General features: G+C 37.4%; 1 protein-coding gene across 2 annotated transcripts; it reads left to right on the top strand.

Moving 5' to 3' along the window:
* Positions 1–3,515: 3,515 nt before the first annotated feature.
* On the top strand, positions 3,516–6,046 carry LOC137956298 (protein TIFY 10B-like). 2 transcript variants are annotated; one of them, XM_068803738.1, is made up of 5 exons: positions 3,516–4,150; positions 4,342–4,531; positions 4,948–5,459; positions 5,572–5,629; positions 5,722–6,046. In XM_068803738.1, the coding sequence occupies exons 1-5, from the start codon at positions 3,985–3,987 to the stop codon at positions 5,822–5,824; spliced, it is 1,029 nt and encodes a 342-aa protein (XP_068659839.1). In that variant the 5' UTR covers positions 3,516–3,984; the 3' UTR covers positions 5,825–6,046. The 2 variants fall into 2 exon arrangements, with proteins under 2 accessions (XP_068659839.1, XP_068659838.1); XM_068803737.1 differs by having other exon boundaries at positions 4,948–5,480.
* The last annotated feature ends 12,762 nt before the right edge of the window (positions 6,047–18,808 follow it).

Here is an 18,808-nt window from a genome sequence, read left to right as displayed (position 1 = left end):
ACCTTTGTTGTGTCTCAAGAATAAAATCAACTTTGTTTTTTTTCTTCACTTCAAGTGTGGATGGTTTGTAGCAAAATAACTTGAGTGTGTTGAAGTAGTTTGAGTGGTATTCTATGTAATTATGAGAGTGTGTAGTATAGGCTATAATTAGTAGTTAGTTTAAGTGTTCTTTTTAATTTTTATATATTAGGGCATCCATGCCTCACCTATATAAAAAAGAAAGAGAAGGACCAGCCACTAACCCCGCTCAAGTCAAAGAGAAAATAATTTTTCAACCATTTTATTTTTCTATAGTAGCACCATCAATTTCAAAAGGAAAATAATTTTCTATTATTTATTTTCCTATGGCCTTACAAATGATTCCAAAGATAAGAAACCAAAGCATCGTAGTGTTAAGTGGTAGAGATAAAGGATAAAGGATAATCGAAATACAAGATAGAGATAGACTCAAATTTTAATTTGTATCCAGCTACGACATGTAGATGAAGAGTTGTAAACACTACGACACTTGTTATAAATCCATAAAGATTTCATACCTCATCAATAAAACATACTGTGAAATTTCTTCTTCCTTCTGATTATTTTATATGGTATCAAAGCACTCAATCAACAATTCATCTTCCCCTTGCTGAAGATCTCTTGCCGCTTGACTTACTTTCTCGACATAGTGGTTGTTCCTCATTCTCAAGGCTTATTTTTGTCTCAATGTCGGTATATTTCTGATTTCCTTGCTCGCACATGCATGACAAATGCAAAGCCTATACCTACATCTCTTGCCATGATATCTACACTCACACTTCATTCTGGTACGATACTCTATGATTCATCTGAATATCAGATTGTTGTTGGTAATCTTCAATACTTGTCTCTTACATGCTGTTGAATTTAGGACCCCTTTACTGAAATCTCAAGCAAGGTGAGAGAGGGAGAAAGAAAAAAGAAGAGAGAGAGAGAGAGAGCTATCGAGTATAGAGAAGATAAGGAAAAAAAGGATAAGAGTTTAGGCTAGAGAAGAAGGCTTCACGAGATGAGGAGTGGAGAACTACTTCTTTCTTATTATAATTTGAGTACAAACACCTCTATTTATAGTATAGGAAAGTACTAGAGTCCAAGTATAATTAAACTATCATTCTCCTAATTACACTCAAACTATAACTATTAAAGATAAGTCTATCATAATTAAATAACTCAACATAATTAGAAGACTACCATAACTCAAACTCTTCTATGATGCACGTGATCCTATGATAAGGATGTCAGCTCATGGTTATCATGGTGGATCCCACTTGATCTTCCAACTCATGTGATAAGGATACCAGCTCGTGTGATGACTCATCATGTCATCTCACGTTCTCATGGTGGGTCCCACTGCTCATGCAACCATGGTGGGTCCCACATTGTAACACATGCCCTAACATTGCCTATGCGATAAATAAGTTGTCTCAATTCATCCATTGCCCTACTACTGGCCACTGGGATACTGTCAAGCAATTGTTGCTATCTTTGTGGGACTCTGGATCATGGTATTGTACTACATCAATAATCTTTTTTGCCTCTCTATGCGCTCTCTAATGATGACTAGACAGGAAATAAGGATAATTTCACTTCTACAGGTGTCTATCTTGTTTACCTAGGTCGCAATTCCTATCTCTTAGAGTTCTAAGAACCAACGGATTGTAGCTCGATCCTCCACTGAGGCGGAATATAAATCTGTTGCAACCACTGCAACTGAGATCTGTTGGATTTGCTCTCTTCTCACTGAACACGGTGTTTTCTTTCACAATAACCGGTGTTTTATTATGACAATGTCAGTGCTATAAATCTATGCTCCAATCCAATATTTCACTCGAGCATAAAATATGTCACTTTGGATTAGCACTTCATTCGAGAACAAATTTAGAGTGACACTCTTTGGGTTACTCATATCTCCTCTCACGAGCATCCCATTATGCATTGGACATAGCCAGCTATAAATCTATGCTCCAATCCAGTCTTTTACTCGAGCATAAAACATGTCACTTTGGATTACCACTTCATTCGAAAACAAATTTAGAGTGACACTCTTTGGGTTACTCATATCTCCTCTCACAAGCATCCCATTATGCATTGGACATGGCCAACTATTAATACTAAAAATGCTGCAGCAGATTTTTTTTTTTTTTTTTTAAGAATGTAATAAAACAAGAAGGCTTCTCAACCACCTATTTATAAAAATACTATTTATTATATTAATTTATTAAAGTTATCCAATTCTCAAATCAAAAGAAAAGATACTTTTGTATGCATAGACCAAGTGTGAAACCAGGTTCGTTAATGATTTCCGTCCAACCGCGGGGGCCACCGTGCGGAAAATGTGATATTTTAATCAGGTTTTTCACGCGAGGAAAAACAGATGGGTCCAGCTTCCTCTTTCATCGAAACAAGTGGCAGAGACAGGGCAGCCGCCCTCATCTGTCACCGCGTCGACGTTTTCCACACGAGAAAAACATTTTAAGATTTTTATTCCTTTCCCTCTTTCTCCCAAACCCCCAAGTCTGTCTTTTATTACAGTCATTACTTAGCGCCAGCCACTCTTGACGCTCCGATCCAGCCACGTTGCTCACCGGAATCACGGCTTCGATTAATCGTCCTCTCTTCTTTCCGTGTGGGTTCCACAGCGATAAATAAACCTCCAGTCTGTGCTGTTCCCTCCGCTTCACCGTTCGGATTGACGGCGTCAAGATTTTTATATTTAATTATATTAAATCTATAATGCATATATTAAAGATATTATAATTATTTTTTTATTTTTAAATATAAATACCCCGGTTTTAAAATTGATAAAGAGACAGTCTTATTCCTCTAGCCCCTACCATTTGACCTATCACTTCTTCCTCCTCCTCTACCTTGGGAGAAGATCACAAATTTTTTAGCTAGATCTAACTGAGATTATCTCGATCCCTTGACTGGCATCCTTTCACCAGAATGACTGAAGTTTGAAGAAACTAGAAAAAAGACGTAACATGGTAACCAGGAGTTTGTTTAATATAAATTGAGCTTAAGCGTATCTTCTCTACGGGTCAAAATATCGGAGAAACATAAACTCTCAATCTCTATGAAAATGGAAACCAATCATGGATGCACAAGGAAATGTAATGAAATGAAGGTAAAATTATGAAAACTATTTAGAACATAAAATAACATAGGAAAATACTTCAAAAACTTAGGTTTTATATAAATTTTAGTTAATATAATTTTTTTTTTTTTACATAATTTATATATTTATTAAATTTTAAAAAATAAATTAATAATTTAAAATAAACACACACTTGCCTCATTCAGATTATTTTTTTAATATGAATGAAGATGTGTATTGACTCGGATGAGAAGGAATGAATTCCACCGTCAAATAGCCGTTCGAGTTGACGGAGACCGCGACCGACCGTCGTCTCAGGTGCCTCTTTCTTTAATATTCTCATGGAGCTTTTCAGGCGAAGAACTTTTCAGAGCCCTCAAGTCTGAAGAAGAGAAACAAATCACGTGCTTTAAAAGTCTAGCAGGGAAAGGGGCCGTCACTGATTTAAAGGGGCCAAATTACCGCAAGAAGTTTCAGACCACCGCTCTGTTGCAGAAGCGAAGACACAAGGAAAACACACCCGTTCAAGACCTAACGAGGATAGAGAAGGGAGACAAGTAAAGCAGCTGGAGGAGGAACTGAAGGTCGGCTATTTTTTGTCTGGCATCGGAAACAAATCACGTGCTTTAAAAGTCTAGCAGGGAAAGGGGCCGTCACTGATTTAAAGGGGCCAAATTACCGCAAGAAGTTTCAGACCACCGCTCTGTTGCAGAAGCGAAGACACAAGGAAAACACACCCGTTCAAGACCTAACGAGGATAGAGAAGGGAGACAAGTAAAGCAGCTGGAGGAGGAACTGAAGGTCGGCTATTTTTTGTCTGGCATCGATACTCGATAGGCGAGAGCCAGATCCAAGTTTATGAGAGGATTATGTCAGGTCCGGAGGATTTTTCAGGGTTTTCGGGCCGGAAAATGATTAACGCGCCGGAGAAATCCACGTTCTCACAGACTTGTAGTCTTTTGAGCCAGTACTTGAAGGAGAAAGGGAGTTTTGGAGATGTGAGCTTTGGCATGACTTGCAGTAAAGATGATAAAGGTAAAGAAGAAACATTTTTTATTATTATTATTATTTTTTTTTTTTTAATGATCTAGGCAATTGGGGTTCAAAATTGTGTTTCCTTGAGGAAGCATTTCACGATTTATCGAAACATTTCTAGTCATACAAGGGGCTGTCATAATTCAGGAGACATTTCTATTTTTTTTATGTTTATCTGTTTCCCGTTTTAGGCAAATCAGAACCATACCTTCCGTCGGCTACAATGGATTTGCTGCCGAAGATGAGCGCGGCAAGGGAGGAACCGGAGAGAAACGAAAGTGCTTCGGAGCGAAATCAGGCACCGTTGCTCATGTTTACTCAACCTGCCGGTGTGGGTGCATCCCCTTCGGACAAAGACGACCAGAGACAGTGTGAAGGGAGGTAAGATTCAAGCGCCACGATTCTCTCACCATTTCCCATAGGCATGACTATATTGCTGAGTACTATGGCAAATGGACAGTAAGATGATTATGGAAACGAAAAAATATCGTGATACAAACGGAACCCTGCTCCGGATTATCGTGGAAAAATCTCACTGAACCATAGGGGAATGATATTCGTTTTCGATTTTACTTTTATAACGCAAGGCAGTGATTACAAGAGGTGTATAGATTGTGCAGTGTTTACACCAGTTTCTGTTGTGAACTTCTAATAAGAGCCAAAAGCCTAAAACAGATAACGGTTCTTCCATTCGTTTTCCTTTTGCAGGCATTTCTATGCTCAGATGCCAATTGGCCACTGTGCGTGATTGCAGATGGGTTGTATCTGTTGTTAACAATTGCCATTTCTTGTTGCAGGCCTGGTGGTGCGACGGAAAGTGCACAGATGACCATATTTTATGCCGGAAGGGTTCTGGTATTTGACAATTTTCCAGCAGACAAGGCTGGGGAACTCGAGCTCCTTGCCAGAAAAGGATGCTCACAGAACGTTGAACCTGCAACTTCTCTTCTTCCGACCAGGGGAAGCTCTAAGAGCATGGGTCCACCCCCATCTGTTCCTACCAGGACAAACTCTCAGAGTATTGGGCCACCGGTTTCAGTTCAGAACAAAGGGCACGGAGGATCCATCTCTCAACCGAGCTTGGGGAACTCGCAGAATCTAGGACCCGTTTCTTTCCCAAGCATGGGAGTTGGAAGCTCCCATAATGTTGGATCTTCTTCGTCCTTGGTCCATGAGCGTGTGACCCCATCACAGCAACATAATTTAAACGAGCCCCCTCCACCATTTGAGCAGCATAATCCAGATGTTGCTTCCTCGTCTGGCACTAATCCACTACAAGATAACATTCACCGACCTGCTGATGGCTCCGGTAATTTCACTCCTAAGTCGAGTAGGTTCCTTTTATTGGTGTATTGGCTGTCCAACTTTCAGTGATTCAGTATATAGAAAACTAATTTATCCTCCTCGGATCCTGCAACCAGATCTCCCAATTGCAAGGAAGGTCTCACTTCATCGTTTCCTGGCGAAGAGAAAAGACAGGTGGATATATTTGAATCTAAACTGGAATTCCGAGAAGTGCCTCTAGTAAATTGCACTATTTGAATCTAACATTTGTTTTGACCGATGTGCAGGATCAACTCCAAAGCCCCCTATCCGGTGAATCAAGCAGCTGCAGCTCAGGCAAAGCCAGAAGAAAGCAATTCGTGGCTTGGTTTGGCTACTCAGTCGGATTGAACATTATAGATCGAATGAGCTCTCTCGTAGTAGGATATGGTCTCAGCCAGGCAGGGCAGCGTTGAACTGACACTAGGACCATCTCGGCTTCAGAATCAGCTGGAAGCTGACACTCCGGGGAACCAGCAATTTCTAATGCACATTTGGTTTTAAGCGGTAGTGCTTTCCTATTCTTTTCCTCTTCAAGTAAAAATAAATAAAAAATTAGGAATTTCTTCTGCATTTTCATCACATCCACCAAAGTCTCTTCTTTCTCTCACTGATTTTCTATTACCAAATAATAAAAAATAATTTTTTTAATGGGTTCCGAACATACCCTTAAGTAATTAATAATATGTATTAAGTATGTATCGATAACAAAAGCAACTTCAAATAAATGTTTTTTTGTAGCGTGTTCGTTTGATTGGCCAAGGAACGTTTAGGGAGTTGTGAAGTAAATCAATGGAATAGAATAAATTATTTCATATAAAAGAGAAGCACAAGTGGAAATGAACGAAGGAAAAGTATAATTGAATATAAATAGAAGACTATCATAACTGAAATATTTTTAACTAAGATTCTTTTGTGAGACTTCCTGTCTATGGGACTCATGTTAGACTCCGTCATATTAATTATTTCTTTATGAGACTTATTTCTGTGATAATTATGTAAGATATTTTATACCTGCTATTTAACATAAGACTGAATTTGAAGCAATATGTGTAACAACTTGTTTGTTATAGTGAAACTTCATTAAAGTGTCTTGATAGAATCTAATGCTCATAGAGTAAAGATCTAACCCATAACATCTCACTGACTGCATGTGCTATTGCCCAACATTCAACTTGTGCACTAGATTTCATAACTATATTATGCTCCTTGCTTCTTCAGTTACTAGATTAGCTCTAACAAGAGTATCATAGCCATAGCCCAAAATAGATTTTCTATCATCTACTGACCTGACCCAATTATCGTCTACAAACCCTTCAAGTTGACATGTCCATGGCACTTGAATAAAAGTCCTTTAGGAAGTTTTTTTAAATTTTTAAGTATTCTCTCTACTACTTGCTAGTGGAAAACTTACGATATGTGCATATATTGACTTATAACACTCTCAACAACATAAACGTTGGGTCTAGTAAAAGTCAGATGATCAACTTGCCTACCTACATTTGGAACCTTCCAACATCTATATCCTCTCCAGAGCCATCACATAGCTTCACATTAGGAGTAACTATAGGTCAACATCCCAATATGCTTGTCTATTCGAATAAATCAATTATGTACTTGTTTCGAGATAAGATGGTGTTATATCTTTTATAAGCCCTTCAATCTCAAGATAATATTTGACAAATTCCAATTTTTTTTTTGTCTAGAATTCTCTGCATAATCCATCTTTTATTTATTTAATACCATTCAAACCACTTCCTATCAAAACAATATCATCTCTACACACCACAAGAAGTATGACTCCATTACATGTGTTTTGCAAACACAGAATGATCCATATCAAACCTTTTACATCCAAATTTATCCATCACCTTGCTGAATTTATCAAACCATGCTCTAGGTGATTAGTTCAATCCTTATAAAGATGTTTTTTTTACTTGCACGTTAACTCTCTCTCAACCACAAAACCAAATGGTTGGTCATATAGAACTCTTCTTGGAGGTCTCTATTAAGAAATATATTTTTTTACATCAAGCTAATGAAGAGACTACTGAAAGTTAGCAACAAGTGAGATAAGAATTTGTATCGAATTAAGTTTAGTTACTAGAGAATGTTTTTTCATAATCATTATCATAACAATGTGTATATCTTTTTGCTACTAACTTGACCTTCAATTGCATTGTGTTTGATTGCAAACACCCTCTTGCATCCTACAGTTTTCTTGTGGTTTGGTAAGGGAACCATCTCCAAAGTCTGATTTGTAAGCAAGGCTACTATCTCCTCTTCCAAAGCTGCTCTATATCTTGTATGTTTAAGAGCCTCTTGATATGGTTGAGGAACTGACCAATAGGGAATTGCTGCAAGGAAGGTGGAACAAATAGGATATAATCGACTAGTGGACATAAAATTTACTGTTGGATGAGAAGTAGAAGAAAGACTATTGAGTGAAACTCCAGGGTTCCTTACAAATAGCTATAGGTCCTTGAGTTAAAAAGGACCAAGTATAACAGGAAGAGAATCAGAAATAGCAGTATTATCCTCAACAAATTCTATTGAGTCCATAGGAGAGTGATTGGCCAATGTGGCAAGAGTCTCAAGTGGATTGTGTGGCAAGAAGCATGACATACGTTGAGGAGGATCTTCCAGTGGTACCATAGGCTTAGGCATTCCTGTAAAACCTAAAGGAGCATAGTTAGTTGTATAGAATGATTGATCTTCAATATAAGTCACATCAACTGATACAAACAATCTTTCCAAAGAGTACTACAATAAACATAACATTTTTTAGTTTTAGAGTAACTCAAGAACATACATTAGATGGCATGAGGGGTCATTTTTTTTTTGTATGAAGAACATCATGAACAAAACATATGCTGACTTTCAAGGAGAAGCATGGAAGAGAGAGAAGAAGAAAAAAATGTTAAAAGGATAGGTGAAAAAAATGACAACCAAGAGAGCATGTGTAGATTGATATGTCAAGGAAAATATGAGAGGTGTGTTATAGTTTCTTACATCCATATCTTTTTTTTTAAAAGGAATACAATTTGAATCATACTAAAAAAAAGTTTTCCCAAAGTTTCTAATTACCAAAAACTATAATGATAATTGTTTGAGCCAAAAAGTGAAATGGCAAGAGCGAGTAGAACCCATGTAGTCACATCATTAGCTATAACAATTAACATGCCATGCAGCCCAACCCACTTTTGTTGTTAATAGCTTGAGTTCAGCAAGAATATGTGGCATAACATATATTTGTTCTAAGGAAAGGAAAAGCTTCCTGTTGGCCCAAGTGGCTTCTCAAAAGGTTGGCGAATTGAGATATTTCAAAATAAAATTTAGTGTACCAAATTAAAATTAAAGCAAGTCTAAAGTAAAAGCATATACAAGCCACAAATTGAACATAAAGATATATTGTCATCGATGTTCTCCTATTGGTATTCACCACCCAAGAATTCTAGCTTAGAAAATTCCACTAATTAGCTTTATTAGTTAGAGTTTACAAAAAAAAAAAAAAAAAAAAGATTCTAGCTCTCTTTTAATCCACGTCTTTGCTCAAATATTCAAGTTACAAAGAGCTCCCAAGAGATTAATTGGCTAGATTCTAGCTCTAGCAATCTCTTCTATAAAAAAAAAAAGGTCCTAGATCAACCTACGAAGTAAAGAAGTGAAAATACCAAAGAAGAAAAGATCACACCCTTGAATTGATGGAGAGAACCTTATCCTTTGAAATATCCAAACCTCCAACCTTTGAAACACAATTGAGAATGATTCTGGAACTTGAACTAAGATGATGTAAGGAGAAAATTTCTGAGAAAGGTTGGAATTTGTATCTTTCTATTTTTTTCTTTCAAAAGTGGGTTTCCAAAGAATTTCAAGTAAAGATTGCTTTGAATGCATTGTGTTTGAAAATAAATGCTCAATAGTTTCTTTAAGGCACGTTTGGAGAGGTATTTTATTGCTTACCTGAGCCAAGCTAGTTGTTATGAAGTCGTGTGCAAAGAGTTGAGAACTCAATGATCGATCAATAGAAAAGTATGATCGATTAATCACGTGTGATGGTTATATGTTATGATCCTTAGGCATGTTGATCGATCAATGCACTAATCAAGCCTTTAGAAAACTTAAGTTGATTGATCAATCGATCTCGATTGATTGATCGTGAAAGCCTAGATATTTATAATCCATCAGTGCAATGGGAATGACTGATCATGCTTAATAGCTCATTCTAGCATAGTTCTGTCTAATCGATCAATCCACTTGGTTGATTGATCATGCTTGATGTTTTTTTCTAGTTTGCACTTTCAATGATCGATCATTACTAGATAATGATCGACCATGATTGATCATGCCATAGCTAGTTCTCCAAATTAAGCTTCTAAGCATGGTAAATGTGATCCAAAGGGTTTCTAACAAGTTTAAAACATTGATATGGATCAGAAAAACATGTTTTGAAGGAAATATATCCTAAAACTCATTTGTACATCAAATTTGAAGTTTTGAAGCTATCCTCTTATATGATTAGAGTTTTTGAGACTATTCTAGACAACTTAGACTCTAATCTTAAAGTGTTCATTCCTTCACATGTGGGCACTTCTTCAAGATGACTCACACATGAATCGAGTTTAAGGTCTTGAGATGCATTTGCTAGTTTTTTTTTTTTTTGTAAAGTCCTTGATTTTGGTGCTTCTTGAAGAAAAATCATACAAAATACTAAATTTATAATTGTTAGCACTATTAAGTTTTCTTATCATCAAAATATGGGTAGAAAATCAATTCTAGGTCCACTTCTCTTATGCCCACCTATAATTCTTAAAGCATTGAAGAAAAAGGGAGTTGTACCTCCTCGCCAGAGCTTTGTTTTGGATAAAGGATCTGAATACCTTAGTTGGTTACTTGCTTCTCAGGACTAGTTTTCTTCTTGTGGCATCACACGAGCATTGGCATCGTCGAGGAGATAATTTCTGAAGTCAATCCTCTTTGTACTCCATCAGGGTTCATAAGCTTCATTCTCGTACCAGCAATCGTTTAAAAATTCAAACAATAACAACTGCATTAACCGGTAGTAATTGCACATGCCACTAAGATCAAGAGACTGTATTGAAACCAGTTGCGCTAAAACCTCGAGGCTTTATTGAAGGCGCAACATGAATAGAAGAGGGATCGGCCCGGTCGATATTAAATTCTCAACATTCCCCCGCACGTTGCCATTTGTGGCTCGTGGAAACAGGTAGGAGCGAGACTCGAACCCGGGACCTACCTTGCTCTGATACCATATTGAAACCAGTTGCGTTATGCAATAGTGAAGGCGCAACATGAGAGGGATCGGCCCGGTCGATATTAAATTATCAACATAATTGAAACCAGTTGCGCTAAAACCTCGAGGCAATAGTAAACGCGCAACATGAATATAAGAGGGATCGGCCCGGTCGATATTAAATTCTCAACACTCCCCCGCACATTGCCATTTGTGGCTCGTGGAAACAGGTGGGAGCAAGACTCGAACTCGAGACCTACCTTGCTCTAATACCATATTGAAACCAGTTGCGCTAAAACCTCGATGCAATAGTGAAGGCGCAACATGAGAGGGATCGGCCCGGTCGATATTAAATTATCAACATAATTGAAACCAGTTGCGCTAAAACCTCGAGGCAATAGTGAAGGCGCAACATGAATATAAGAGGGATCGGCCCGGTCGATATTAAATTCTCAACACTCCCCCGCACGTTGCCATTTGTGGCTCGTGGAAACAGGTGGGAGCGAGACTCGAACTCGAGACCTACCTTGCTCTAATACCAAATTGAAACCAGTTGCGCTAAAACCTCGAGGCTTTAGTGAAGACGCAACATGAATAGAAGAGGGATCGGCCCAATCGATATTATATTCTCAACACTCCCCCGCACATTGCCATTTTGTGGCTCATGGAAACAGGTGGGAGCGAGACTCGAACTCAGGACCTACCTTGCTCTGATACCATATTGAAACCAGTTGTGCTAAAACCTCGAGGCAATAGTGAAGGCGCAACATGAATATAAGAGGGATCGGCCTGATCGATATTAAATTCTCAACACTCCCCCGTACGTTGCCATTTGTTTACTCTGATACCAAATTGAAACCAGTTGCGCTAAAACCTCGAGGCAATAGTGAATGCGCAATATGAATATAAGAGGGATCGGCCCAGTCGATATTAAATTTTCAACACTCCCCTGCACGTTGCCATTTGTGGCTCGTGGAAACAGGTGGGAGCGAGACTCGAACTCGGAACCTTCCTTGCTCTGATACCATATTGAAACCAGTTGCGCTAAAAACCTCGAGGCTTTAGTGAAGGCGCAACATAAATAGAAGAGGGATCGGCCCAGTCGATATTAAATTCTCAATACTCCCCTGCAAGTTGCCATTTGTGGCTCGTGGAAACAGGTGGGAGCGAGACTCGAACTCGGGACCTACCTTGCTCTGATACCATATTGAAACCAGTTGCGCTAAACCTCGAGCCAATAGTGAAGGCACAACATGAATATAAGAGGGATCGGCCCAGTCGATATTAAATTCTCAATACTCCCCCACATGTTGCCATTTGTGGCTCGTGGAAGCAGGTGGGAGCGAGACTCGAACTTGGGACCTACCTTACTCTGATACCATATTGAAACCAGTTGCGCTAAAAACCTCGAGGCTTTAGTCAAGGCACAACATGAATAGAAGAGGGATCGGCCCGATCGATATTAAATTATCAACACTCCCCCGCACGTTGCCATTTGTGGCTCATGGAAACAGGTGGGTGCGAGACTCGAACTCGGGACCTACCTTGCTCTGATACCAAATTGAAACCAGCTGCGCTAAAACCTCGAGGCTTTAGTGAAGGCGCAACATTAATAGAAGAGGGATCGGCCCGGTCGATATTATATTCTCAACAGACTGTTTGGATCATGCAAGCCACCATCCGAGGAAATCTGATTTTTGGAGATTGCCCAATGCGTTTCCATAAAGAAGATTAAAGTCATTTGTCAAACACTTGACTACATCTGTCATGTAGAGCAGCAATGGCACCCACCTCATGCTACCAACACATCCTTTCTTCAGCATCTTCAAGAAAGGTATCTTCTGTGATGATGAGCTATCACTTCCTGATAAAGCAGGTGGCTGGGACGAACCAAAGCATAAAGATTGAGATGCTACTGCTGGAGCGGGATTTTGGTCGTTATATTGCTGAGTTTAGCAGATGAAGCTCATTAAAGCAATGAAGGGCTTTGGCAAACTGGACCGAGACTAAGGGTTTTCCTCCTTAGCAGTGATTGAATTCCACCAGAGTTCAGCATCAAGAAATTTGGAGGAGCTAGAGCCCATGTGGTTGTTAACCCAGACGCAGAAGTTTGTCACCTCGACCTCGTGGTTGCAGCTATAACAGGTCACCTGTTATAGCTGCAACCACGAGATCGAGGTGACAAACTTCTGCGTGTTTATCACCGTGGACGTGATGACTCTCCTTATGCCAATGGATACTCTGCCCATGATCACCATCAAAGCAGAAGTTGAAATTTTGGGATAGATGATGGCTTTGTCTGCACAGAACTTGGGAAACATTAGGGAAGTGGAACTCTGTTCAAGATGCTGAAAGAACTTGATGAGGGATTTCAAGAGGCTGCAGCAACAAGGATACAATCGTTTCTCTTCTTGGTTAGAGTCCTTCAAGAAGGATTTCATTTCAATGAATCTTCCTGTTGTTCTCTGGGAGAAGTATGAAGGATGTTAGATTCAAGGTTTAAGGTTTGCGAGAAGAGAGTGGAAGAAAAAGAAGAGAGAAGTGAAAAATTAAGAGAGAAGAAGCAATTCCTGTGATGCAACGACAATTGAGAAAAAAGAGAGAAGTAGGCACGTCCTTTGCCCCCTCCCGTTACTTCTTATTTATAGACGAGGGTTTGTCACCTTAATACATAGTAAAAATAACAAACCCATTTACTCACTTAATTACATATAATACAACTATTTCTTTCAATACTCCCCCTTGGGAGCACCCTCAAAGTGGTGATAAAACATAAAAGATTTCTAGTTTGGAACATGTCTTTGAGAGAGAAACTTTGAAGCAATGGCTTTTGTGAAGATGTATGTTAGTTGATTTCCAAACTATTGACTTGTATTTTGTTTCTGTACTTAATTTTGTTACTACACTCTGCTACTTTGTTCTATATATAACTAGATTGCTTCCAATTGTTCTACAATTACTAGAGGCGAATTTTCAATCTTCCGGAGAACCTGCCCAATCTGTATATGCAAAATCCTTTATATCAGTGTGTCTATGGTTCTTGAAAAATAACCTTTGACAAGGGTATTTCTTTAAGTATCAGAGAATCCTCTCCAATGCCACCTAATGAGATTGTTGCGGTCGATTCATGAACTGACTAATAACACTTACTGAATAAGTTACATTAGGTCTTGTAGTCGTAAGATAGATCGATCATCCAACTAACCGTTGGAACCGCTAAACATCATCATCACTACCTGTTTTAGAGCAAAGTTTAACATTTGATCCCATAAGTGTATCAATTGGCTTATATCCAAGCATTCTTATTTCTTATAATAAATCAAGAACATATTTCTTATAAACAAAACTATACCATGACTGGATTGGAGGACTTCTATACCGAGGAAGTATTTTAGAAGGCCTAAGTCCTTTGTTTGGAACTCTTTATTCAAATATTTCTTGACTTGTTAAATACTAGTATGATCACTACCAGTGATAACAAAGTCATTAACATATATTGCCATGAAAATCTTCCCTCGGATGGTGGTTTTGGTGAATACAGAGTGATCACTCTCACACCTCTTGAACCCATGTCGAGTAATAACTGTGGTAAACTTATCAAATGAAGGCCACATAGATTGTTTGAGCCCTTAAATGACCTTTTTTAACATACAAATTTTCTCCCCTCAACCACATAACCAGGTGGTTGCATCATATAGACCTCCTCTGAGAGGTAATTATTTCATAAGGTGTTCTTAACATCCAATTGATATATAGTCCATTTAAAATTAGCCGCAAGAGAGATAAGAACCCGAATTAAATTCATCTTTGCCATTGGAGAGAATGTCTTATCATAGTCAATACCATAGAACTGAGTATAATCTTTTGCAAAGACTTAAGATTTTCAATGTTGAATCGCTTAAGCAATCCCTTAGTGTATTTGGACTCAATTATAAATGTGTCAATTTCAGTTTGTATTACTTGAAGTCTAAGGAAGAATGTGAGTGCACCCATTAAACTCATTTTATACTCATTCTTCATTACTCTAGCAAATTCTTGGCACTGAGAAGGGTTTATAAAACCAAATATAATATCATCCACATAAATTTGAATGATAATCAAATCTTGATCATGCTTCTTAGTGATTAGTGTCTTATCTACACTTCCTTTGTTATCGCCATTCTTTTCTAAGAATTCTCTTAATCATGAGCTCTAAAAGCTTGCTTCAAGCCATACAAAAATTTTATGCAATTTGCATATATGGTTTGGAAGTCTCAATGTGTCTTTGAGTAGTAAAAGATTAACGAGTCTAACCTCATACTCAAAGAATGAGATTGGTTGAGACTAAATGTAGAGTCTCACCGCTCTAAGCACATTAATATGATTTACAATGTTAACTTGGTCTAATTAAAATGATGAAATTCTTCATCTACCTGTAGACCTATGTGCTTTGTAAAGATCAATTTAATTTATCAATATTATTTACAATTGAGATCTTCATGACTCTAGAAAGGGTGGATATCAAAATCTAATTTAGAGCCAGGTAGGCAAATTTGAATTGCATTGAGCAAGTTCAAAATACTCTTTAATTGTAGCCAACTAAATTTGAATTGCTTAGTATATGAGTCATGCAAAGAATCAACTTCTCAAGTGAGAAATGATTCATAGCCATGAGATGAGATTTTCAAGACCTTGGTAGAGATCCAAACAACACAATACATTTATTCCATAATAAAGCTTCCTAAGTAATAATGCTTAGTATGCATTTACTCAAATATTGTTCTTTTTAACTCACCCAACTCGTTCGCTCTGACGGAATGAGTAAGGCTAATGTCAATATGAGACTATTTTGCTAAACCAAGAGATTTTTAATATGCTTTATAGGCAAAAAGTATCCAATGTAGCCAAATATCTAAGATGTTATGTTGAATTCTATTTTAGACTACACAGGCTCTAATGGCAATAGGACATAAATATTTTCTAATTTTCTTCTAATTTGGGTCCTAATCCATTCTTATCACATTAGACATGATTAATTTGTGTGGAGGCACATAATTTGAATTTCATTTCTTCAACAAAATAATTTTTCCCTTAGATTGCAACTAATTTTCTTTTTCGGGAAATACCTAATGTATGCTTATATTTTAGCCGAGTGTGTCAAATATCATGACTTGCACAAGTAGAAAATCGATGATTGTTAATGTAGGTCATATCAACAAGGTGGTCAAATTTCCAAATTTTGATATAGTCATTGAAGTTCACTTTGTTGTGGGTATAACTCTACATTGGTAGCACTAATAGTACTAGATTCACCAATCTAAGCTTAAGGTTTCAGTTTTGTCTAATTTCTCAATCTTCAATTAGGTTAAAACAAAGTGCTAATCAGAGTTTTGTTAATGTGGAAAACTTAATTTTCTAAGATGGCTTAATTCCACGATAACAAGTCACAAGATTGGTTAATGTGGTAAAGTTGATTTTAACCTTTTTAATTCTCATAACCAACTTGCATTGGCTTGTCTCCAAAGCTTTGTTGAATCATCAATTTAGCTCAAGTCTCTCAAACTACAAGGTTTTGAATTTTCAACTCTTAATTTGAGGTTGGAGACACCTAACATCAAGGTCTTAATTATTTGACTCTTGATCTAAGTCCTTAGCGAGTAGGCCTTATCCTTTTAAGTCTAGTTGTTCTAGTTAGGTATGGGTGGATTCATGTGATACCATGGCTTTCAAAGTATGAATTTATAATGTCCAAGTTAACATGAGCCAATTTCTTGGTCCATAATCACAATCAATTTTACAATTACTATCTTACTTATGAACAACTAATGTTATTTCCAACATATGTCTATTAAATTCTGATTGGGTTGGAAACTAACATGATCCTTCCTTAATATGTCATTGGTTAATGATAATCTTTATTCTTAAGACAATGGATTCAAGAGTACTAGTTTATATAGGAATTTGATTTTCATAGAAATTCCAAGTCTACATAAACTAGATAAGGATTGGTGTTTGAGGTTAAAAGATAGAATTATCGTTGAGTCAATCTTCAAAACCAAATCCTATACGATGAATCTCTAAGTTGACAGGAGCATCAAATTATGATGTCTTGATTACATATGTAGTTTGGCTTGGAGATTTCACTCCTTGATATCCTTGCTATAAAGATCAAGTAACCTTGGGTACCCAAATTTGCTTGGGTATGTCAACTTTGGAAGACAAATTTAGACATCCCTTTGGAATCCAAATTTGTTTCACTACATTCAGCTTTGATCTTCTAACTGAACAGTCAACTACATAATGTCTAATGATTCCACAAGTGTAACATCATTGTTATGCATTGGTGGGGTTGTGACCTTTGTCATATTTGTCCTTGAGAACTGCTAGATTTTCTTTCTATCCTAGTCTCACGGACCATAACTCTAAATTCCAGATTTCTCACTTGATTTTCTAATCTAATCATACGAGTAGCTTTGAGATAAGTCGTGGCTTCTTCTTTCAGCTATAAAGTTGTTGGATTTTAGCAATTTTTTTGGTCTTGTAATTCTAAAATCCTAGAGCAATAATTATCATTTTTTTCTCAATTTAAGAATGTTTGAAGAATAGTCATTTAGTTTTTCACATTTTGATATGAGATTTATGTTTTCCTTTTTAAGCTCTTCTAGCTTTGAGGAAAAGTCAGCTTTCAATGAATTGATTTTCTTTTCTAGTTTGGAATGTTGCCTGTTAGTTTCTTACTTTCTGTCTCTTCTTCTAGGGGAGGAAATGGAGTCATCAAGTTTTCTCATCAAATCTTCCTTGTCCAATTCCACACAACTATCACTTTTTTAAGTTTTATCTAGATCTGAGATGATGTTTCCAATATAAACATAAGTGCATATTCTTAAGAGACACCCACATGTGTAGGGGTAGCATGGGTAGTAAATAAGGAGTACTTCCATAGAGATGGCATAAAATTATATTTATGCAACTTTGTATATGTCCTCTTATGTCTTTTCAATTTTGCATGTAGCCTTAATGGCATTGCAGCCATTGTAAACACCTTCAAACACCTATAAATACAACCTCAAGGTATGGGGTAGAGCATCCAAGCTTCTCTGGGCTCAAATTTATCCATATACCTCTCATGTTTTTCTACTCCTTTGACTCCCTTGGTTGCTTCTCTCCTCTCTCCCAAGAGCTAGATTTCCTCTTTTCTCTCCTTCCATTGAGATTTTTTGGATTTATGTGTTGGTTCTAGAAATCAACATGGTATCAGAGTGGGAAAAGATTTGACATAGAAGAGGAGAAGAAGAAGGAAAAGAAAGGGAGGAAGAAGAAGAAGAAAAAGAAGAAAAAAAAAGAGGAGTTTCTCAATTTTTCTTTAGTCTTCTTTCTCAATTTCTATTTTTCATTGGATGTTTCACTCTCTTACCGTATGTTTCAAATAGAAAATAATATACCTTTGGAAATATCTTTGAGTCTAATTTTAAACTAAAAAATAAGCATTGAAATAAGTGTTATAATGTGCGACCCACCATGACGCTCGAGCTGGTGGGACCCACCATAAGGACGTAGGACACCAAGAAGAGTCCTAGAGGATGTGGGACGCCAAGAAGAGTCCTCACCCAAGCAAGCACAAGTTAAAGAATCAAGAAGCACAAACAGAATTGAGTTAGAAGACTTGAAGAGCAAGTGGGACCCACAAATATCTCACGAGTTGTCAACCTTATTAAGATGAGCTAGAGGATCAAGAGGGACCCACAAGGATAAGGCTACGAGTCAGCCTTTTCCCCTATAGTCACGTGAAGAAAATAAGAGTTCTATTTCAACTCATATTATGTTTCAAGTAGTTTGGCTTAAATAGACTTATCTTAGAGAGTTAGAGTTGGAATGTAATTAGGATTGAAAGGCTAATTGAATAAGGACTCTACCTCCTCCTCTACTATAAATAGAGGTGTTGTAATTTGGAATTAATCAAGTTACACATCTCATTCTCGAGTTACTCTCTCTCTCTCTCTCTCTCTCTCTCTCTTTGCTTGGTGCAACCTTTCTTTGCTCTTTTATTTTTTCTTCTCTCTACCCTAGAGCTCTTCTTCCATTTTCTCTTTTTTTTTTTCTTC

This window comes from Aristolochia californica, unplaced genomic scaffold (assembly GCF_029961685.1).
Source record: "Aristolochia californica isolate CCGP_79_NKW_82.1479 unplaced genomic scaffold, dmAriCali1.0.hap1 SCAF_2, whole genome shotgun sequence".
Classification (NCBI taxonomy): Eukaryota; Viridiplantae; Streptophyta; class Magnoliopsida; order Piperales; family Aristolochiaceae; genus Aristolochia; species Aristolochia californica.
Note: the sequence above shows the minus strand (reverse complement) of the source record. Positions and strands in the feature narration are given on the sequence as shown.

Coding starts and splice junctions, on each gene's coding strand:
- LOC137956298 (XM_068803737.1), top strand. CDS start 3,985: ATGTCAGGTCCGGAGGATTTTTCAGGGTTTTCGGGCCGGAAAATGATT. Junction 4,151..4,341: donor TTGCAGTAAAGATGATAAAG/GTAAAGAAGAAA, acceptor TTCCCGTTTTAG/GCAAATCAGAACCATACCTT. Junction 5,630..5,721: donor CTGGCGAAGAGAAAAGACAG/GTGGATATATTT, acceptor ACCGATGTGCAG/GATCAACTCCAAAGCCCCCT.